Source organism: Rhinoraja longicauda, chromosome 4 (assembly GCF_053455715.1).
Source record: "Rhinoraja longicauda isolate Sanriku21f chromosome 4, sRhiLon1.1, whole genome shotgun sequence".
Lineage (NCBI taxonomy): Eukaryota > Metazoa > Chordata > Chondrichthyes > Rajiformes > Arhynchobatidae > Rhinoraja > Rhinoraja longicauda.
The window spans coordinates 52592772-52616464 of NC_135956.1; the positions used below are offsets into that span (position 1 = coordinate 52592772).

The 23693-nt window shown below is 39.0% G+C and overlaps 1 protein-coding gene across 1 annotated transcript in view; it reads right to left on the reverse strand.

Annotated features, from left to right (window-relative positions):
• Nucleotides 1-4872: 4872 nt before the first annotated feature.
• Nucleotides 4873-23693, reverse strand: part of riok1 (RIO kinase 1 (yeast)) — a 31524-nt gene continuing 12703 nt past the window's right edge. Inside the window, exons 9-17 of the mRNA XM_078397731.1 lie at nucleotides 22392-22478; nucleotides 19404-19541; nucleotides 17470-17573; nucleotides 15071-15177; nucleotides 11633-11698; nucleotides 10819-10935; nucleotides 7113-7166; nucleotides 6363-6506; nucleotides 4873-5135 (exon numbers count right to left, since the gene is read on the reverse strand). Coding sequence (XP_078253857.1) covers nucleotides 5022-5135; nucleotides 6363-6506; nucleotides 7113-7166; nucleotides 10819-10935; nucleotides 11633-11698; nucleotides 15071-15177; nucleotides 17470-17573; nucleotides 19404-19541; nucleotides 22392-22478 — 931 coding nt within the window. The 3' untranslated portion in view covers nucleotides 4873-5021. The remainder of the gene's footprint in view (nucleotides 5136-6362; nucleotides 6507-7112; nucleotides 7167-10818; nucleotides 10936-11632; nucleotides 11699-15070; nucleotides 15178-17469; nucleotides 17574-19403; nucleotides 19542-22391; nucleotides 22479-23693) is intronic.

Genomic DNA, 23693 nt, shown 5'->3' on the forward strand with positions numbered 1-23693 from the left:
TGATAGAGGAAAAGCTTGGGGCATCAGGAGCAAGATAGGCCCATCCAAGATCCCCAGTCTCTGGCCAGCTTTTGTAGCCACGTATTTATGTGGCTGGTTTAGTAGCGATCCTCAGACTATTGCTGGTGAATGACTCAATAACAAATGTCATTGAATGACAATGGTGTGTAGTTAGACACTTGTTGCCAATAGTTGGCTGGAGGAATTAGCAGGTCAGGCAGCCAGTGCAGAGGGAATGGATAGACCAAATTTCAGATTGTAACTCCTCTTTGGACTCACTTGGAATTGTGCATTGAACAGAGAGTATTACCGTGGCTGTTTGTCAGATGTTCATTGGCAAATGCAATGTGATAGCAATGTCTATTACCCTTCTTATCTCATTACTGATGATGGAGTGTAAACTGAATGGCTGGTAATTAGGTGAATTAATGGCAATGCAGGAGACTGCCATTAGGTCTAGGCTAACTTATAGGAAAACAATTCAGTGAATCTTATTCACCCCCTCATTTCCATACTCCTGCAGCTTATTCATGCCTGTCAGTTCCCTTTTTGATTACGTTTGCAATTAACCTACACTAACAGGTAATTAATCTATCAGCACGCCTTCAGAATGTGGGAGGAAACCGAAAGAAACCCATGCAATCACAGAAGGAAAGTGCAAACTCTACATGGAAAACACCCAAGGTCAGGTTCACACTCAGATACTTTGATCTGTTAGCACAGCACAAGGTAACACGAACTAGATAATTTTCTAATCGGTAGGTTCAGTAGTATGCAAAAACAGTCACTAATTGGAGAAAGTTAATAATTCTGATTTTTTTCCAGCACTGATAAAATATAACTAACAAAATGTCTTCACTGACAAAATGTCTTCACATTGCATTTATTATAAGTACAAACTCTTTAATATATTGGTCTTTCTCACATTGAAACACTTCTATGTAGTTAAAATTGGCAACATTCCAATAGATGTATAGTTTTAAAAACAGAATCAATAGCAATAGTTAATTTTACAAAAATAAACATTTATTATAGTCATCACTATTGCTTACATTAGCTCTGCAAAACAAACTAGCCTCATTCATAATGGCTTCAAACTTTACCAAAGCTCAATTTTGATTGAATATGGTTCAAATACATTCTATAAAGGGTCTTGACCCGAAACGTCACCAATTCCTTCTCTCCAGAGATGCTGCCTGTCCCACTGAGTTACTCCAGCATTTTGTGTCTACCTATAAAACTAATCGTTGGGATGTTTGTATCTTCATTTTATTGCGACATTCTCTCACACAGTTGTTGCCATAGTAAAAGTCATAACAAAGATGACGAACACCAGTTACCTGCAGAAAGATTTAGAATAAGATTGTAGGCAGTGTGAGTCATCAGATGAACTCAATTGCAGGTTTAGATGGATGTCGTAAACCACAAAATCAAAATTTACGAACGCTATCTAGATCTGAAGACTGAATCACTGCAGAGCCTATCATTTTCACAATTACTCCAGGCTAAATCTGAGCTAGGTCAGAGTTTAAAAGTGGTCTCACATTTAATGAGACAATCTGCAGAAGGGCGTCGACCGAAAACATCACCCATTCCTTCTCTTCAGAGATGGTGCCTGCCCTGCTGAGTTAACTCCAGATTTTGTGTCAATCTTTGAAATAGATTTATTTTATAATAATATGGTTTACCAAAAAGGAGTTGGAAATACATTTACACTGTCAAATAACTTTGCTACATGTTTCACACAAAATACAACAGGAATGGGATGGCGGGACTTACATATGAGGAAAGACTGGATAGACTGGGCTTGTACTCGCTGGAATTTAGAAGACTGAGGGGGGATCTTATAGAAACATATAAAATTCTTAAGGGGTTGGAGAGGCTAGATGCAGGAAGATTGTTCCCGATGTTGGGGGAGTCCAGAACCAGGGGTCACAGCTTAAGGATAAGGGGAAAGTCTTTTAGGACCGAGATGAGAAAACATTTCTTCACACAGAGTGGTGAGTCTGTGGAATTCTCTGCCACAGAAGGTAGTTGAGGCCAGTTCATTGGCTATATTTAAGAGGGAGTTAGATGTGGCCCTTTTTGCTAAAGGGATCAGGGGGTATGGAAAGAAGGCAGGTACAGGTTACTGAGCTGGATGATCAGCCATGATCATATTGAATGGCGGTGCAGGCTCGAAGGGCCGACTCCTGCACCTATTTTCTATGTTTTCTATGAATGGCGGGACTGTTGTATGTTGAAAGACTGGAGAGACTAGGCTTGTATACACTGGAATTTGGAAGGATGAGAGGGGATCTTATTGAAACATACAAGATTATTAAGGGGTTGGACACATTAGAGGCAGGAAACATGTTCCCAATGTTGGGGGAGTCCAGAACTAGGGGCCACAATTTAAGAATAAGGGGTAGGCCATTTAGAACGGAGATGAGGAAAAACATTTTCAGTCAGAGAGTTGTAAATCTGTGGAATTCTCTGCCTCAGAAGGCAGTGGAGGCCAATTCTCTGAATGCATTACTCCTGCACCTATTTTCTATGTTTCTATGAACCCGTTTGAATTCTCAACTGCATGGAAGAGTTAGGACCAGTGGCCACAGCCTCAGGATAAAAGGACGTACCTTTAGAATGGATATGAGGAAGAATTTCTTTAGCCAGAGGATAGTGAATCTGTGGAATTCATTGCCACAGATGGCTGTGGAGGCCAAGTCATTGGGTATTTTTAAAGTGGACATAGATAGGTTGATTAATAAGGTTACAGGGAGAAATCAGGAGAATGGGGTTGAGTAGAAACAAAAGATCAGCTATGGAAAAAATGGTGGAGCAGACCTGATGGGCTGAATGGCCTAATTCTGCTCCTGTCATGATCTTACGTTAGAATTTAAATATGCCACATTTCTATGAATGCATACAATTTACTAAAACATGTTGAAAAGCCTAGTATAATTGCAGTGGCAGGAAATCTTGCTGAAGAGAATGAAAGCAAGCAAGGTTTTGTTGAAAGCCCACACTCAATAATGGCAAATGATTCCACATTTCTTGCACAATGGGAAAGAAATATGCGAATACAATATTTAATAAGTTGCCAATGTTTTAAAATGCTCATCAAGATAGGTGATGCCGGTGAGGTGGAAAGTCTTACTTTCAGAACCATTCTCAGGATAATATATGCAAAGAACTGTTCATAAGCTGGAAAGGGTGCAGAAAAGAATTACAAGGATGTTGCCAGGATTCGAGGGCCTGAGCCACAGGAAGAGGCTGAGCAGGGTAGGACTTTATTCCTTGGGGTGCAGGAGGATGAGGGGTGATCTTACCTGGGTGTACAAGATCATGAGAGGAATAGATTGGGTAAAAGACTCTGCATTTACCCTGAGTAGGGGTATCAGAAACCAGGGGACATAGTCTTAAGGCGAGTAGGGAACCTGAGGGGCAACTTTTTTTTTACACAAAGGGTATATAGAACGAGCTGCCAGAAACATTTAAACAGGTACATGGATAGGATAGGCTTAGAGGGATATAGGCCAAATCCAGGCAGGTGGGACTAGTGTAGATTAGGCATGTTTGTCACCATAGGTGAGTTGGGCTGAAGAGCCTTTTTCCACACTCTATATCTATATAACTCCGTCCAATAATACAACTTCAAAGACAATTACAATACCCCGTCCTATAGTTCTCTGGACATATTTGTCAATATGTGCCACTTTAGAAATTTTATTTATTTTGACGAGACTCCATTAAATACTGATGAATTGATTACTATACTGTGTCATTTGAACCAACCTTGAATCCTGCAATAATGTTCATAATCTTAGTTTCCTACATTCCACTTTTAAAATAATTTTTAATGCAGTGCAGTGGAGGAACTAATCCTGCAGCCTAGAACTTGATGAACTTGTCATACAGCCACAATCTGTGATGAACATAATGCCACGCTGATTTTCTCTGCCTCTATTTGATCCATATCCCTATGCTTATACTAAAGCCTCCTACATAGCATTTTTGTATCGACCTCTACCACCACCCTTGGCAGTATGTACCACCCACCACTGTGTGTAAAAAAAAGTCACCCCTCACACCTCCTTTTAACTGCCACTTTCATTTAAAGCTATGCTTTCTAGTCTGATATTTCCACTCTGGGTACAAAGATTCTGTCTACCCTATCTATGCACCACATAATTTTATGTACTTCGATGCATCCATCAGTATTTGCTGTTTTTATCTATCCCAATTGCTGATCTATGAAGCCCTGTAAGAATTCTGAAATTTTCAGTGAGATCACCTCTCGCTGATGAAAGTTCTGGGGAGGAAAAGGATGTAGAGGTCAAAGCCGTAATACCTTAATAAAATACTTTGTATTTCTATAGTAATTCATAGAACAGTACAGCACAAGAATAGGTCCTTCAGCACACAATGCTTGTGCTGAACATGATGCCAAGACCAACTGTTATCTGCCTGCACGTAATCCATATCCTTCCAATTCCTGCATATCCTTTGCCAATCCTAAAGTTTCTTAAATGTCACTTTCATACCTGCCTCAACCACCACCCATGGCAACGCGTTCCAGGAACTCATTACCCTCCATGTAAAACAAATCTTGCCCCACACAGCTCCTTTAAACTTTGCCCGGGTAATCTCAGGACCGTGGTTGCTTTACACTGCACTGTACGAGTGCAAATACACTCATTGTTTTTGTGTCAGAAGAACAACAGCCAATTTGTGCACAGCAAGACCCCACAATTGTAATCAGTGATTTGACATTTTTGTGATGCTGAATGAAGGATTGTTATTGGGCACAATGCTTGGGAGAAGTTTCCTTTCCTTCTTCAATCGGTGTAAACCTTTAAATGTAGAACTGTACAGCACAGGAACAGGCCCTTTCATTCAAAATTATTTATTATTTTAAACTTTACAATCTTCTTGGACCGATGAATTCATCATCCGTTGGGGAATTCATCATTTCATAATCTTGTAATGGGTGTCAATGAACAAACACCAGCTGACCCAAAACAAAGTCGTTCAAACATCTAAGCCCTCCCTTGCTTCATTTTAGCAACCTTTTCTTTTCTTTTCTTGACATGTTTCGGCACTTTGCTTTTTCGTTTTTCTCGCTGGGCTTCTTTAACCAATCGTTTTTTATCCTAAGGATAAACAAAGAGCATTGTTCAGAAACCTAATAAGCATCAATGACAATATTATTTTTTCATTTTATATAGCTTTCCAATTAATTACATTAATTCAGTCCGCAGTGCAAATAATGCAATTACCAATTACATCTTTGGAAGCAATTTATGCGAGAATTTAAGTTCACTGCCAAAAACCACTGCACATCATAACTCCAAATACATTTTCCTCTCTATCAAACTAAACACAAGTGACGTGTGGGTAGGAACTGCAGATGCTGGTTACACCAAAGATAGACACAAAATGCTGGAGTAACTCAACGGAACAGGCAGCATCATCTCTGGATAGAAGGAATGGGTGACGTTTTTGGTCCCATTCTTCAGAGGTGATTGAAGACTCTTTAAGAAACTTTGAATGCAGACAAAGAGAAGTAATCACGTCCATCAGTCAGTGATGAAATCTCATGTATCAATTACCCATCCCTAACAACACACACAAACACTACCCTCCAGCCTGATCCTGATGCAACATCACCAGTTTTTGTCCTTGGATAGATAGAGGGAATGTTTTGGCACAATCCATTATATTCTGGTAACTTGTGTTTCCTGTGAAAATCCTCCACCACTTTCTCCCATTTGGCATTTCTCCCTGAACTATATATGGGCCATTCTTAGTCACGTGTGTGACCAGAAATGCGAGAAATTGTGGAATACATCTCTTCTAATTCTGAAAGCATTACAGGTATATTGTTTTGTACTGTATATATGACTTATATATGTCGAAGTTTATCAAGTGAAATTTGTATATGTTATGCTGACAATGTTTGTTTCGGGTCAGAGGTCAAATATGACTCATCACACGTGGGACCATGTGAGGTCACACATGTGACCAGTAATATTTGACTTACAGTACAAAACAATATACCTGTAATGCTTTCAAAATTAGAAGAGATGTATTCCCCAATTTTTCACATTTTTGGTCACATACGTGACTAAGGATGGCCCATATACTGTCTTTGAAAACGTTTGAAAGCTGCATTTAATCTTCACTCCTCAGTCACAGAGTATTATAAAACTGAATATATGTTCAAGTTTTCTAATTATTAAATTGTAGCAATTCATTTTACACAGAGGCACTATAAAGTGCTTAACTTTTTAAATGATCATAAAGAATTGCATTATTAATTGCTAGAAAAAATAAGTTGGCACTCATCAAGTAAAGCAATTTGACCTTTGTGAACTAACCTTTCTGTTAGTTTCATCTTCCTGAACATGTTTTTTAGGATGGGTCTTTTCTCCTTCTTCAGAATCAAGCTCTGAATCAGAGTCATCTTGTTCAGAATTAGATTTTTCATCACTTTCTTCTGAATTCTCAAGAAGAGCAGGTACCTGATACAAATAATTACAATTAATTAAATGAATGAACAATAACCTGCCATACAAAATGCATTAAATAAATTTAAAAGTAGATCAACAATCACCGAGAGATTCATTATCAAGTGTTAAAGCATCATTCAAATACGGAAACAAAAATAGATTTAAACCACTGCAAAACACATCATATTTCATCACTTGTGTAGGAAGGAACTGCAGATGCTGGTTTAAACCGAAGATAGACTCAAAATGCTGGAGTAACACAGCGGGACAGGCAGCATCTCCGTAGAGAAGGAATGCCTGTCCCGCTGAGTTACTCCAGCATTTTGTGTCTACCTTCCATCACTTTCTGTTTAATCTCAAACCATCTATTTCATATATTCTCAAGTATCTTGACTCTTGTTGAATTGCTCAATTTGCCTTGATTTATATAATGGCCTTGCTCAAAAGTAGGCCCACAACTTATCTTCTTAAAAAGTTCATTTTATTTCTCTTTGTTTTCAACTTTTTGATTTTGTTTTTAAGTTTACACCAGATTCCGGGTCCTCAAGAAAGGAATATTGTACAAAGGGAACTCTTCACATTTGAACTCATTTTCCAAAACAGAACCACAAATCTTACCCGTTGTACACCCGTCAAGTCCTTCTTCATTCCTGTCACCGTTTGGTACAGAATCTAAGCAAAGCCACAAATCAGACTGGTTGAAATATGTTATTTTATAACATGCAAAAAAATGCTATTTAATGGCATATTTAGAAAAGGTAGAAACATATTTTTGCTGCTGAATGTTATAAACATTTATTGTTAAGTATCTCAAAGACTAGATCCACTCGATATCCAAAATGCATTAAATGATTTATAATGGGTGCATTTGGCTCTTTTTTTTTTCCCCTCAGGGGTCAAGGACGACTTGCTTCTATTCCATTTCTGTGGGCACCACGGTGACAAATGAGCCCTATGCCCCTTCTAGGAGGAATAGGTGGGGCAGGTGGGAGGGTAGTTGGATTGGGTGCTCTTTTAGTTCATTCCATGTAGCCTCTGGGCTCATTTTGTAGAGACAATAGCTTCTCATCGTTTTCCCAATTGCTGCTTCTCCATTTTGAATCTTTGGGAGTGAGGAATTCGTATTGGTCAGAAGGATGTTAATTTTTATACAGAAAAGCTTGGAGAATAAACTTAAATCCTTCCTTTGTGCTCATGGGAAAACATTTTATGTGACTGATTTCAGAGTCAAGTGCTTGTTTTGGAAATCTGATGTCAGGCATGCAGATGATGTAGCCTGCTAACCACAGAGCCTTGAGGCAGGGATATTGCCCCAAAAGAGGACATTGCGATTACTTCATCTCTCTTAACAATGAATTTGTTGGATATTTTGGAGGCAGAGATGTACCTCTCCAGCGCTCCGAGGAATCCACTAGAGGCTGTCGATGTCCCTGAAACAAACAGTAGAGCAAAACATCAATGCTGCTCAGTAGACCGTGAGCTTTGCACTGATGTTCATGAGACAGGTGGCTCACACAGTTTGGGAACAGAAATGAAGGGGGTTCTAGGCAAGGTACATGTTAGTTCCATCAAGCTTGGATAGTTAACGCTGATTAGAAAAGGGAGCCAAATTAATTTTCTAAATTATTTATTTGTTAACCCATGAAGTGAATGTATTAAAACTGGCACCACTGATGAATTATATTTAAATTATACCAGAAATGAAATAAAGACTGGGTTATGCTGATAGGATTGAAGGAGAATTGTAAAGGAGGACAATCAGTAAAACCAAATGCTTTGTTTATACTACAATGTTAATTTTCCTTTGAAGGAATGTTAACATTTTTTTGCAGTTAATTGGTCAGGGTCTGAAAGTTGCTCAATTTAATTATTGCTCATTATACTGTTAATCATTCATATTTGCATAAACTAAACCTAACATTTGCATTTGCCTTTAGCATTAAACTTGTGGATAAGTTTGTACCATTGAAGTGATTATAAAGCCAGATCTGTTGGTGAAATCTGCAACTATCACCATAGTGAAACAGCTGAAGTTCGTGACAGCAACTCATGGTTTTCTGCCTTTTGGAGTGAATTGTCGTACGTACCAAAAACAGAATAAAGCAATTCTTACTTGCTGCAGCTTTACAGGTATGTAGGTTAATTGGCTGGGTAAATGTAAAAATTGTCCCTAGTGGGTGTAGGATAGTGTTAATGTACGGGGATCGCTGGGCGGCACGGACTTGGAGGGCCGAAAAGGCCTATTTCCGGCTGTATATATATGATATGATATGATATGATACAGGCCTATTAGCTCAATAGCACACAGATATACAATGATCATAAATAAATAAAAAATCAGTCAGTAATACTAGTTAACCAGACCGACTATTTACAGAATTGTGAAAAATCAAAATATGTAGTGTAACCAAAAACAAAGTCTACAGTATATCGTTGCAGAGGTAGGTTTGTTATTAGTGTTGTGGTTCGACAGCTTAATGGTGGCTGGAAAGAAGCCATTTTGAATCTGGAGGTCAGAGTTCTAAGACTGCTGTACCTTCTTCCTGATGGTAGTAATGAAATGAAAACGAGATCAGGGTGGTGTGGGTCATTAATTATATTGACTGTCTCTTTGAGGCAGCACTTCCAATGGATCCCTCTGATGGTGGAGGGAGGGGGAATATCCATGATGGATCAAGCAAAGTCAAGCACTCTGCAGCCTCCTTTCTTGGGCATTCAAGTTACCGAACGAGGCCGTGATGCAATGAGTATGATCTCTACTACTGCACAGCTGTAGAGGTTCAACAGAGTATTCAGTGGCATATCGGATCTCCTCAATCTTCTAAGAAAGTAGAGGCGTTGCTTTATTGCATCATTGTGCTAAAGAGATCATCGGTGATATGCACGCCCAGGAACATGAATCTATTGACTCTTTCTAGAAATGCAGAAGAGTCTGTTGGATATATCCAGACCTGCCACATTTGATTTTACAAATTCATAATTTTGATGTCCAAAATTCATAATTTTACATCAAAATTCATAATATGGCTAATAATGCAACTTTTCAGCAAAAAAAAGTATGCACGCCAAATGCGCTACATTCATGTGTGAAAAACGACTATTATTTCCAACAGTTGTTGTTCTTGGACTATATGTACAATGTCAGGCCTATCATGAGTATATTCCGCTATTTATAGAAAGGTTATTGAACAGATACCTTTTGCAACACAAAGAAAAAATTGTTTTGTTTTGATTTTTCTATTTGCTTTTTCTTTACACATCCCAATTCTCTTGGTCAAAATCACAATGGTCATAAAATGTATGACTAAGTTATGAAGAAAGAGTTGATATATGCAACTCGACTAAGCATATGGAAGTACTTGTTGAAGTAAATTCGCACATTAATTTATAATCAGCCCAAAAAAGTGGCAATTGGCTTTTCTGCTGTGTTTTATATTTTAACCCCATCTTAATTAATTAATATAGTTATATAATCTTGCACTTAAATTGAATATTTACTCATTACAGTTCCACCACTGATTTTCTGGCACTCTTGGTTCCAGAGCTTTGCTGGTTTATCCAGCTGGCCAAGGAAGTCGGCTATGGGGATAAATGTGCTGACTCCAGCTGGGCAGGAGTTCCAGAGCCCCGGCTGCAGGTTGCAAATTCAACCCATCGATCGGCCATGGAAGTCCCGATGAGGTTGAGATTGGCGGCTTTGCCCAGCCTAGGTGCCACATTTTCGGGGAGACTTCCAGAGCGGGGGATTTCTCGCGGAACCCCTGGCGGCCAAATTGACAAATTGGCCATGGAAGTCCCGATGAGGTCGAGATTGGCTGCCTTGCCCAGCCTAGGTGCCACATTTTCGGGGAGACTTCCAGGGCGCGGGGGATTTCTCGCGGAACCCCTAGTGACCGAATTGACAAATTGCAATTACCGACTGTTTTGTGGAAAAATGTGAGGCGAAATCGGAATGGCAGAAATGAAATAAGAAAACGGAAACTTTCCGCGAAATCCGGAAAGGTTGGGAGGGGTGTATATCCTTTCACGGTGGTGACTTCTAATTGCTTTGTTATTTTTAATATCAAAATAAAGTTTAGTGTATTGGTATTCACAGCTAAGCAAAGTGTCAGCAGCTGAATTATAAATTTTAACTGAAAGAATTGCTGCTTTGGGGAAGGTACTTGCAGAAATCATTAAAAATTATTGGACAGATTTTCAGAAATTCTATAAAATGAGGCAAATGTCTTGCTGGAGATTATACTTTCAATAAGCAGTAAAACAACATTATCTTCATACAATAGATTTTTTTTTTCTAAAGCAGATCACAAAGACTACCACTTACATTGTCATGCTGTCTATCTAAAATATTCTCTTCCTTAAACTTTGTCATGATATCAACATCTCGTTCATAATCTTTCACTTCATTTAGCGTCCTGGGAATGTAGGCCCTTTTGAACACCTACAGAGAGAAAAACAAATAAAACCAACAATCATTTTTTCAAATGGAGAGGAATATCCAGGGTATTGCATTGTCAATAATTGTCAAAATTCATACTGTCAAAATTGATATTTGTATCACTTCCAATCCACTAAGTTTATAGTTGTTAGAAAGAACATTTAATAAATAAAAATCTGATATAGCAATATCATATCATATATATATCTTTTATAAAATGCACTCACACTTAATTGATTTATACACAACACATTTTTCTACTTTAACTTTTAACTTCTTTTAACTTTAAACTTTTAGTCGAACACACTCACTCCCAAGTCTGGATCAAGGCCCAGTCTAGTACCTAAAGTAAATACTGAACCATGATGTACAATTAGAGGCACCATATTTAAAGTGAGATGTTACATCAATGCAACCCTTACATTCAAACGTTCCCTCACCCAGTATAGAACATCTTATATATCTGTTCAGCATTATAGCATCTTAGAGCAGTAAAGCTCCATGACAATTTTGATTAATACAAGCTAAAATACATCCAACTTTTATATATAATCAGTAACACTGAACAGTGCACTAATATGTATAACATAAATTTACAGAAGAAAGTAGATAATATGCTCAAGGCAAAACTGCAACTGAAATACATCTGGAGAGCTTAGGAAGATGAAAATACAATCAATTTCCCCGACAAGATACACACCTCTTCATTGACTTTGTCTTGGTTGGATCGTTGCTCCTCTGTTCTATTTGCAGCTAATTCCATTGCCTAATAACATAAGTAAAGCATCAGTTATGTTAGACACACAACAAACAAGCAATTTCCTTCATTGCATATTTGTTTATGATGATAAACAAATATTTTGCAATACTCTTGTTCAGTAAAGTTATTCGCAACCGAGGAGATTTCACACCAATTATCAAAAAGATGAAAACTTTTAATCAATCGTACTTCTTTGGAAAGAGTCACAAGTAATAATAAATAATCCAAAAGCCACAAGGCTCAAAAATGCATTGACCGGAAAGGATAGTATTAGGATAATATTAGGATAGTGCAAATATAAAGACCTTGGGATTCACGTAGAACCCAAGTTGATAAATAAATAATGGCTTTATAACACGAGGCATGTAATACAAAGATACTATCCTGAAAGTCTTTAATAAATCATAGGTTAAACACTTTGGTTATCAATATATAATTAAACCAATGATTTCAATTCTGGGCATGGCATGATATAAAAGACCCTTGAGAATTTTTAAGAGCCAGAGGAAATTTATTTGAATGACCCTAGGGATAAACAAATTTCGAATATTTATGAAGATATTAGTAAAATACTGGTGGGCAAAGTTAACCCATAATGGGGCTATTCAAAAAGATGAGGAGTTTTGATAGAATCGGTCAGGAAAATCCATTTCAATTGGTAGTAAGTAAACAGCGAAGACGTGTAAAATAATGGACGAAGGGTTCATATCTTAATAACTCGACATTATAAGTACAAGAAATAAAAACAAATTCCTTGATATAAAGCAGGTCAGACAGGTTCTGTTGAAAAACAACAGTCACAGGTTTTAGATCAAATATCTTTCATCAGAACTGGAAAGTGAGAAAACAAGTTAGTTTTTAGCTCAGATGGACACGGAAGAATGGATAAAACAAATGGAATATCTCTGAAAGAGCGAAGTGTGTGTTGCCAAGGTGATTCCACTGTTTACAGAGCCATCTGTTTGATATATTAATGAGAGCAGTTAGAGAAAGAGAAAACAAAGGAGGTGTAAAAGTTGTGAAATGCTCGACTGAGCTGTTGCTAAAAGACAAAACCAAATGTAAATGCCATGCAAATCAGACAGAGTGAGGAAAAACTGATGTAATATTGCAGATGAATATATTTTACACCAGAACTGGTCAATTCAGACACAACAAAAAAAGATATCTGAAGTTGTTGAATTCGGAGGCCACAAAATCTGAATGTAAGATGATGTTCTGTTCCTTGAGTTTACATTGCATTTCATTCAAGCGGCACAGAAGGCCATTGACATATAGATCAAAATGAGAGTGGTGTGGAAAATTAAAGAGAGAGATAACTGGTTGTCCTTGCAGGCTGAATGCAGGTGCTCTGATCAGCAGTCAGCCAATCTGTATTTAAAGAAACTCTTTTGCTGCAATTGGAACTATGCTTTTTAGCACATTTAAAAAATATAATTCTAGATATAGTTTCACAACCATTCTCATTCTTTTCATACCAAAAAACATTTTTAAAAAATCCTCATTTCTTTAAGATATAGTGGGTATTTTGGCCATCCATGCAAAAAAAAACTGGATTTTATATCTTTCTCTGACATATATGACAATGAAAAAGGTGGAAATATCCATTATCAGACCACTTAGAAGAATGCTTGCACGTTATTTAAAATAGAGATGCGCCTTCACCTGTGTTGTTCAGTGAAAAACATCCAATTGCAAGCTTGTTTGAAAATTAAGGTTTAAATTTAAGTTAAAATATTAAAAGACAAAACATTAATGGACAAATAAATGTATTGTGAGGACTCATGATCTAGTGTAGCCTTCGGGTGCAGTGTACTGGGGATTATTGGAACAGAATAGACATAAATTAAGCCACAATTCTAAGAGACACACATTGTTTTATATTTATCACACGTTTTTATAATGTTACTAGCCGGGCGTGGACCCGTTGGGTCCAAAACTCTCCTGCGGGTCCGGTAACCCTCCGTGCAAACCTCTCCTGCGGGCGTGGGAACCCCCGTTGGGAGGAAGACTCTCCTGCAGGCCCGGCAACCCTCCCCCAACTGACGATCCGTGGACCCTTTGCCGGCTGGGAGTGTCTCCTACGGTCGTGGGCGTGCGAGGGGGGAGGGGAAAGGGGAGAGGGAGGCATTCACCCTGGCCCCGAGCGGCCAGAGTGAGTCGGGGACCCATTGACTGGAAACCTCTCCTGCAGCGGCAGTTGGACGGCGACGGCCATCTTCTTTGATCCTCTGCCGCCGCGCTGCACCAAGGGGAGGAAGGTCAAGCGCGGGGCACGCCGGGACGGGCGCCGGTCCTCCGGGGGGGGGGGGGGGGCGCGGGTGCGCATTTATTAAAGTTTATTAAGTTAATTGCTTTTAAAATGTAACAAAACTTGATCAATCGAGACCGCAAGCGAATGATGAGGAGGGTGGGCCTAAAATTGTTGCGCTATCGTGTACCGTTTTGGATGTATTTCGGGTACGTACAATCAAACTAACAAAGTGACAAACAAACAAGATGAGAGTTTTAGTAATATATATATATACATATAGATAATCAAACAGAAAAATGCAGAGATTCAGAAAGTAGTGTTGCCAAGAGTACAATAATTTTCTTGCAGTTCGGGCTAATACTGCGAGTTGAAATGTGCAGGTGTAATTACAGTACGACAAACTTATGCTTGCAATTTATATTCTCAATATAGGAATGTAATATGAGAAAAAAATCAAAATGTGCAGCATTTTTGTAGCATATGAAGAAGCCATCTTGGTCAGGTAATGTAATAATTTATTCCAAGCACTGAATGAAAAATCACGTCAAATTACTACTTGCTGATTGGAGCTAATATACAAATTAAACATACAATATCAGAGAGGTGGGATATATATGAAGTTCCCAGATTATGACAGGGTTACGTTCCTGAGACGTCCATAAGTCAGAAATAAACAAAAATATTGCAAGATAGAAGCTCACAGAAACAGCCATGATGGAAGAGTGAGTAGGTATGGGAAGAGCAGCCATTAAGCGGCCTTACTGACACGGTGAGTCTGTTCAGAGCTCCCTTGGTCTGCTTGGTCCAACCCAGCACCCAATTGTTGCAGCTCAGGTGGAGAGAAAGAAAAGGCATGCGAAAAAGCCCCGCTCCCACTGGCAGACGATGCCTGCCTGCAGCCTTGCAGGAGCCAGCAAATCAATTCCACCAGTCTTCCAAACACTCATATATTTGGGATGTTCATAAGTCAACTGTTCATATGCAGGGGAGGACATGTACACTCTGTTTATTGCAAGGCCACCACTGATTAAACCTAAACATAATTAAAAATCAATATATCTTTCTGCATCTTGCTGTTTAAGAAAACTAGAATTTTATTTCAGGAATGTACTGTAAAGTCTTACCTTTTCTAGGTAAGCATCAAGGTTATCTTCTGCAATTGAAGGATCTGTGACAAATTCAAAGAGTTCTCGAACAGTCATCACAGCAACGTCGTGTTTACGGAAAAATTCTACCACAAAAAATATAACATCAGATTTTGATTTAAATCAAAATAATGGAAATAATGCAAACGTTCTTTAAACCTTATTCAATTAGAAAGTCAAGCAGGTAATTTTCAAAAATTTACAAACGTAGAAAATGCATATGAAATTTCATGTGTTCATTCTGTGCAGCTCTGGCAATAAGTTTAGAAACTCATCCATAACAGAAATAATGCATTAAAAACTATTAGATAAAAAATTACCAAGCAGTGAAAATTTGAAGATAAGTGTTCACTGAATACGTATGAAATATATAAATGTTACTTTTTTCATAATTGCCCAAAAGTAAAACTGAAATGAATTAAAGAATATGCCTAATTATAGCCTAGAAAAGCTAATAATACCAAAAATGAAACAATAATGAGCAGCCATGCATTCTAAGAGACTATCCTGGTTATGAACAAATAAAAACACCTAATTCATTAAATAACACCTAATTCTAAAATTGATTATTTTGAAAGAATCCCATTCTACCCTAATGTCATTCCCTAAATAATCCTCAGAAAACATACTTTTCCACATTTAGCCACTGAATATGAGATTAAAAATGTACCATAGTCAATATGTTTAATTTTATAGATAGTATTAAAAGCTAGATTAATAATTTAGCATCCTGGACATGGCATTATGTATCAACTTTCGTATCGAGGTTCCACATGGTAGACTGCTCTGGAAGATTAGATCGCATGGGATCCAAGGAGAGATAGGTGAATGGATAGCAAATTGGCTTCATGGAAGGAAGCAGAGGGTGATGGTGGAAGGTTGCTTCTCGGACTGGAGGCCTTTGACTAGTGGTGTGCATCAGGGTTCGGTGCTGGGCCCATTACTGTTTGTCATCAATGATTTGGATGAGAACATACAGGCCAAGATTAGCAAGTTTGCTGATGATACAAAAGTGAGTGGTTTTGCATATAGTGAAGATAGTTGTGAAAGATTGCAGCAGGATCTGGATCGATTGGCCAGGTGGGCTGAGGAATGGTTAATGTAATTTAATACAGAGAAGTGTGAGGTGTTACATTTTGGGACATCTAACAAGGGCAGGATCTACACAGTGAATGGTAGGCCTCGGGGAGTGTTGTAAAGCAGTGCTCGGAGTGCAGGTCGCAGGTAGATAAGGTGGTCAAAAAGGCTTTTGGCACATTGCCCTTCATCAGTCAGAATATTGAGTATAGATGTTGGGAGGTCATGTTGCAGTTGTGTAAGACGTTGGTGAAACCGCATTGAGAATATTGTGTTCAGTTCTGGGCACCATGTTATAGGAAAGATATTGTCAAGCTTGAAAGGGTTCAGCGAAGATTTTTTTTAGATTTTAGATTTTTTAGATTTTAGAGATACAGTACGGAAACAGGCCCTTTGGCCCACCGAGTTCGCGCCGCCCAGCGATCCCCGCACATTAACACTATCCTACACACACTAGGGACAATTTTTACATTTTACCCAATCAATTAACCTACATACCTGTACGTCTTTGGAGTGTGGGAGGAAACCGAAGATCTCGGAGAAAACCCACGCAGGTCACGGGGAGAACGTACAAACTCCGTACAGACGGCGCCCGTAGTCAGGATCGAACCTGAGTCTCAGGCGCTGCATTCGCTGTAAGGCAGCAACTCTACCGCTGCGCCACCGTGCCGCCCTTACGAGGATGTTGCCAGGACTAGAGGGTGTGAGCTATAGGGAGAGGTTGAGTAAACTGGGTCTCTAATCCTTGGAGCGCAGGAGGATGAGGGGTGATCTTATAGAGATGTATAAAATCCATGAGAGGAATAGATCGGGTAGATGCACAGAGTCTCTTGCCCAGAATAGGGGAATTGAGGACCAGAGGAAATAAGTTCAAGGAGAAGGGGAAAAGATTTAACAGGAATCTGAGGAGTAACTTTTTCACACAAAAGGTGGTGGGTGTATGGAGTTGAGGCTGGGACTATCCCAGCGTCTAAGAAACAGTTAGACAGGTACATGGATAGGACAGGTTTTGAGGGATATGGACTAAGTGCAGGCAGGTGGGACTAGTGTAGCTGGGACATGTCGGCCGGTGTGGGCAAGTTGGGCCGTAGGGCCTGTTTCCACACTGTATCACTCTATGACTCAAACTTTGGGGGCAACCTGTCTGTTCAATGAAGAGGAGATTAACGTAACATCTTTCTGCATATTCAATACTTAACATTAAATTTAACAGAGTTATTATATAACAATTAATCATCGTCTCCAGCAAATCAAAAGGAAAGATCTGAACAGGAACAAAAATATTTGTGGTTTTGCCCCACCATTAATATTGAGACAGTCTTTTCGGAGAAACTCCAAAGCACATGGATGATCGTGTTCCACTGACTGGGATACATCAATTATATAAATTCCCCCATTGTGGTACCTACATAATGACAAAAACAATATATACATAAATCATCTAGTTGCTCATTCGTGAATAGACAGGAAAGGTTTGAAGGGATATGGGCTAGATACAGGCAGGTAGAACTAGCTAGGTTGAGCAACTTGGTTGGCATAGACGAATTGGGCCAAAGGGTTCGTTTACATGCTGTATCGCTTAATGACTATGAATCCCATTAAGTAAAAAAGCCTGGGCAATACATACAATTAAATTTTAAAAACATATTTTCAAATGAAAGTCAAAGGATGAACGCAATTCAAAAATGAATTTCCCACTTTCAGCAATAGTGCACTTTAATATAATCACTTGAGACAAATAAAATATAGTAATAATTAGACTTATTAATTGCTTGATTAATAATGTGAAATCCATGGCCTACCAGATTAAAAAAATTATGTACAGATTCACTTTCCTTATTGTAAATAGCTATAGACATTCTGGTGAAAGTAAACAAAAGATTTAAGAATAATATTAGCAATGAATTACTGTAATTTCATGGAAAACTGAAGAGGCTGAATCATTTCACTAAAGATAAAGGTTGAGGAAATATCTGCTGGAGGTCTTGAAGGAATATGAGAAATAACATAGGATAGATTTTTTTCTTAAACTAGTTGAAAACTCGAAAACCAGGAGTCATAATTAAGATAGTAACAAAACAAATTCTCTTTTCTGAAGAAATTTTATCATCCAGAGAATGGTTAGAACATTGTTGGATACAGTATGTATGGCAAACAGCAATGACACAGGAAAAGGAAAGCCAGGTTGAAAAAAGAAAAGGGTACGCAGTAAAAAATTAGGTAAAGATGGATACAACTAAGGAAAGTACGACAATCTATCATTAAGGAACTGGTAAAGGGGCAATAAGAAAATAACAGAATTGGGCAGAGTTGACATAGGCTATGAAAGAGCATATTTGACAAACCCTTTGTAAAATTTTGAGCTTGTATTTAGCAGAATAGATAAACATGAACCAGTCAATGTGAATTTAGGCTTTCAAGAGTTTTTAGGAAGATACCAGTCTAGATATTATTAAACAAAATTAGAAGGCATAGTATTGAGGATAATACACTGGTATGAATTGGCAGAAAATAGTCAGAACAAATGGCTCATTTTTGAGTTGACTTGAGTTGAGTTCAAAGGGTTTCTTCGATTTATTGCAAGAGGATTTGAATAGAAAAGTAGAGACAAGTGATTTCAATTACACAAATCCTGGTGACACAACACCTGAGGTACAGTTCAGGTTTGATCTCTCTACCCAAGGAAAACCATATTTCAGGGTTTACGATTGGTTCCAGGGATTATGGGTTTGTCATACGATGACAGGTTTAGCAGGGCTTGAGTTTAAGAGAGTTAATTCATTGATTTCTTCTCATCCTCCAGGGTCCTAGAGAAAATAATCCAAGTTTGCCCAACCTCTCCTTGTGGCTAATACTACCTAATCCAGGCAGCATTCTGATAAATCTGATCAGTCTAAAGAAGGATCTCGACCTGAAACGTCACCCATTCCTTCTCTCCAGAGATGCTGCCTGAGTTACTTCAGCATTTTGTGTCTACCTAGCATTCTGATAAACCTCTTCTGCACCCTCTTCAATGCCTTCTAGTAATGGGCCGACAAGAACTGCACACAGTATTCCAAATGCAGCCTCATCAAACTCTTATAGAGCTGCATCATCAATGATTTGACCAATGAAGGCCATCATACCAGACAACTTCAAAACTTCATACAAACAACAAAAGGTATGATGAATAGATTCATTGTAAATCCTAAATACAGATAAGATTCAGACCGAAAATATTAGAAAAATAACTCACAACAGATTAAATTCACTGAGATCAGCATGAACTAGCTTGGCGTCCTTGTACATTCTTCGCATATATTGAATTAGAAGAAAATAAAGCTCCCTGGCCTTGGATTCAGACAAATGAGCATTCTTCAACAGTGGCGCCGGCCTAGAGAATAAAAGATGATAAATAAGTACGACTTTTTGATAAAGATAAATTACAAGTTTTTTGTAAACCAGCATCTGCAGTTTCTTGTTTCTACGATAAATAAGTGCAGTTTGTTAATTTCTTTATATTGAAATAGATACAACAGATGTTTACAACAGAAATGGAGCTGTGAAAATTCAGAACCGTAGCAATTTATTCTTAAGATGCAGGAATTTTGAATTTTTTAAACACGGCTGATTCCAATGAACCCACGTACATTGGCAGCCTTGTTACCCTGATTTAACTAAATACAAGTACTCATCTAGACCAGCATTTTTCAAAATATCATAGTTTCTAACATTTTTTAATGAAAGATTAATGACTTAGATGAAGGGATTAAAAGTACCATTAGCAAATTTGCAGATGATACTAAGCTGGGGGGTAGTGTGAATTGTGAGGAAGATGCAATAAGGCTGCAGGGTGACTTGGACAGGTTGTGTGAGTGGGCGGATACATGGCAGATGCAGTTTAATGTAGATAAGTGTGAGGTTATTCACTTTGGAAGTAAGAATAGAAAGGCAGATTATTATCTGAATGGTGTCAAGTTAGGAAGAGGGGATGTTCAACGAGATCTGGGTGTCCTAGTGCATCAGTCACTGAAAGGAAGCATGCAGGTACAGCAGGCAGTGAAGAAAGCCAATGGAATGTTGGCCTTCGTAACAAGAGGAGTTGAGTATAGGAGCAAAGAGGTCCTTCTACAGTTGTACCGGGCCCTGGTGAGACCGCACCTGGAGTACTGTGTGCAGTTTTGGTCTCCAAATTTGAGGAAGGATATTCTTGCTATTGAGGGCGTGCAGCGTAGGTTCACTAGGTTGATTCCCGGAATGGCGGGACTGTCGTATGTTGAAAGGCTGGAGCAATTAGGCTTGTATACACTGGAATTTAGAAGGATGAGGGGGGATCTTATTGAAACGTATAAGATAATTAGGGGATTGGACACATTAGAGGCAGGAAACATGTTCCCAATGTTGGGGGAGTCCAGAACAAGGGGCCACAGTTTAAGAATAAGGGGTAGGCCATTTAGAACGGAGATGAGGAAGAACTTTTTCAGTCAGAGAGTGGTGAAGGTGTGGAATTCTCTGCCTCAGAAGGCAGTGGAGGCCAGTTCGTTGGATGCTTTCAAGAGAGAGCTGGATAGAGCTCTTAAGCGGAATGAGGGGGTATGGGGAGAAGGCACGAACGGGGTACTGATTGAGAGTGATCAGCCATGATCGCATTGAATGGCGGTGCTGGCTCGAAGGGCTGAATGGCCTACTCCTGCACCTATTGTCTATTGAAAGAATAAAGCAATAATTTTCCTCAAAGATAGATACAAAATGCTAGAGTAACTCAGCGGGACAGGCAGCATTTCTGGAGAGAAGGAATGGGTGATGTTTCGGGTCGAGACCCTTCTTCAGACTGAAGTCTCAACCTGAAACGTCACCCATTCCTTCTCTCCAGAGATGCTACCTGTCCTGCTGAGTTACTCCAGCATTTTGTTTCTATATTCGATTTAAACCAGCATGTGCAGTTCCTTCCTATACCTAATAATTTTCCTCATATGCAGTAAAAGTAATAAATGAATGATCAAATAATAGGTGAGATCACTGGATACAGCAAAGGCAAAGGGACCAGACAACATCCCAGTGTTAGTATTGAAGATGTGCACTCCATAACTAGGTGTGCCTCATGACAAACTGTTCGATTATAATTGTGGATTGCCTTCACAGAATATAGGACTATTTATTCTGGCTAATTACTACCCAATCATTCTCCCCTCATCACTGATGACCTAATGGAGATTGTCATCAATAGTGCCATCCAGCGGCACTAACTCACCAATAATCCATTCACTGATGCCTGGTTTGGGTTTCCCTTGACCATTCAGCTCCAGACCTCATCACAGCCTTGATCCAACATGGACAAAAGAGCTGAATTCCAGAAGCTAGGTGTCTTCCAGAAGCAGGCCAGAGTGCCTGTCCTTGACAACAAGGCAATATTTGACTAAGTGTACCATAAAGCTAATAATGCCCAAACTTTCAAGTGAGTGGAGTGATACCTCAAACAAAGGAAGACTGTTGTGCTTATTGGCACACAGTAATCTCAGCCTGTACATATCTCAAGAGGTTCCTCATGGCAGCTTAGTGATGATTGCACAATGTTCGATTTTATTGACAATTCCTCAGCAATTGAAGCAATGTCTCTCACAGGAAAACTGTGACAATATTCAGGCAATGGCTGACAAGGAGCACACAAAATTCACGTCATAAATGTGCCAGGTGACAATATTCAACGAGAGAGAACTACCTGCCTCTGATATTCAATGGCACTACCGATGACAAATCTATCATCAACACATTGAGGGTCACCATCAATCAGAAACTCAAAGGGCCAAGCCACAAGCACCATTACTACAAAGGTAGATCAGAGGACAGATGCGTTTCTACCAAGCACAAACACGGAGCGTGATTAAATACACTGCACGTCCGATGAATGCAGTATCTACCTCTAACACAAGGAAGGACAAAAGCAACAGGCATAAAATGAAGGATTTTCCACATTGTCAAGTAGATGCCAGTGTATAATTGCACTGAAACAGCTTGGTCAGAGGCACAGCTAGTTCTTGAGCATAAATCTTTAGTGCTCCGGCTGGGATTTTGTTTGACCTGTATCAGTTATGCTTTATCCAGTAACACATGCTTTATTCTTAGTACTCCTGACATACAAAAAATCATCACAATGACAGTTTATCCAATGAATGCTGCAGCAAGGCTCTTAAATATATGATCTTTTTTGAATAAAATAAGAGTTTGAACTCTACAAGAGACTCACATGTCATCTTTACCAATAAAACCCATAACAAGCACATGACTCCTGAGCATAATTGGCTCTGGGCAAGGTAGTTTTGCTGTCTGCAACCTATGTTAGAAATGAAGAGTGTTATTTTTTACAGTTAAATACACAGTTTACAATTTACACAGTTTAAATTTTACGGTTATACAGTTTACAAGTCAGGTTTTCGACCACACCACAACTCTGAGACTGCTCTTGTTCAGGTCTTCAATGACATCCACTTAAATACATACAGTGGCAAAATGTCAGTCTTAGTATTACTGGATCTCAGTGCTCCATTTGACACGGTCGACCCCACCCTATTACTAGACCGATTGGAAAACTGGGTTGGACTCTCTGGCACAGTACTAAACTGGTTTGAATCCTACTTAAAGAACAGGGACTACTTTGTGTCTATAGGTAATAACACATCAAATATGACATGCGGAGTTCCCCAGGGCTCCATTCTGGGGCCTCTTCTGTTTAACATCTACATGCTTCCACTGGATCAGATTATGGAAAACAACAAAATAAGTTACCATAATTATGCAGACGACACACAAATGTACATAACCATATCACCATACCATATCACCAGGGGGCTATGGTCCAATACAAACACTGAGTATGTGTATCGAACAAATCAATGATTGGATGTGCCAAAACTTTCTTCAATTAAACAAAGACAAAGAGGAACGATTAAAAGTCAGCACTCAGCTTCTTCAATCGGCAATGTTAAAAACCATGGACAAAGCCAGAAATCTTGGTGTAGTCATGGACTCGGACCTGAATTTCAACAGCCACATTAAGACAATTACAAAGTCAGCCAATTATCACCTTAAGAATATATCAAGGGTTGAAGGACTTATGGCTCAGCAGGATTTGGAAAAACATGTCAATGCATTTATCTTCAGTAGACTTGACTACTGTAATGCTGTCTTTACAGGTCTCCCTAAAAAATGGATTAGACAGCTGCAGCTGATTCAGAACGCTGCTGCTCGAGTCCTCACTAAGACCAAGAAAGTGGATCACATCACTCCAGTTCTGAGGTCTTTACACTGGCTTCCAGTCTGTCAAAGAATTGATTTCAAAATACTACTGTTGGTTTCGAAAGCACTGAATGGTTTAGGGCCAAAATACATTTCTGATCTTCTGCTACACTATGAACCATCCAGACCTCTCAGGTCGTCTGGGACAGGTCTGCTTTCTGTCCCCAGAGTCGGACCTAAACATGGAGAAGCAGCGTTTAGTTTTTATGCACCACATATATGGAACAAACTCCCAGAAAACTGCAGGTCCGCT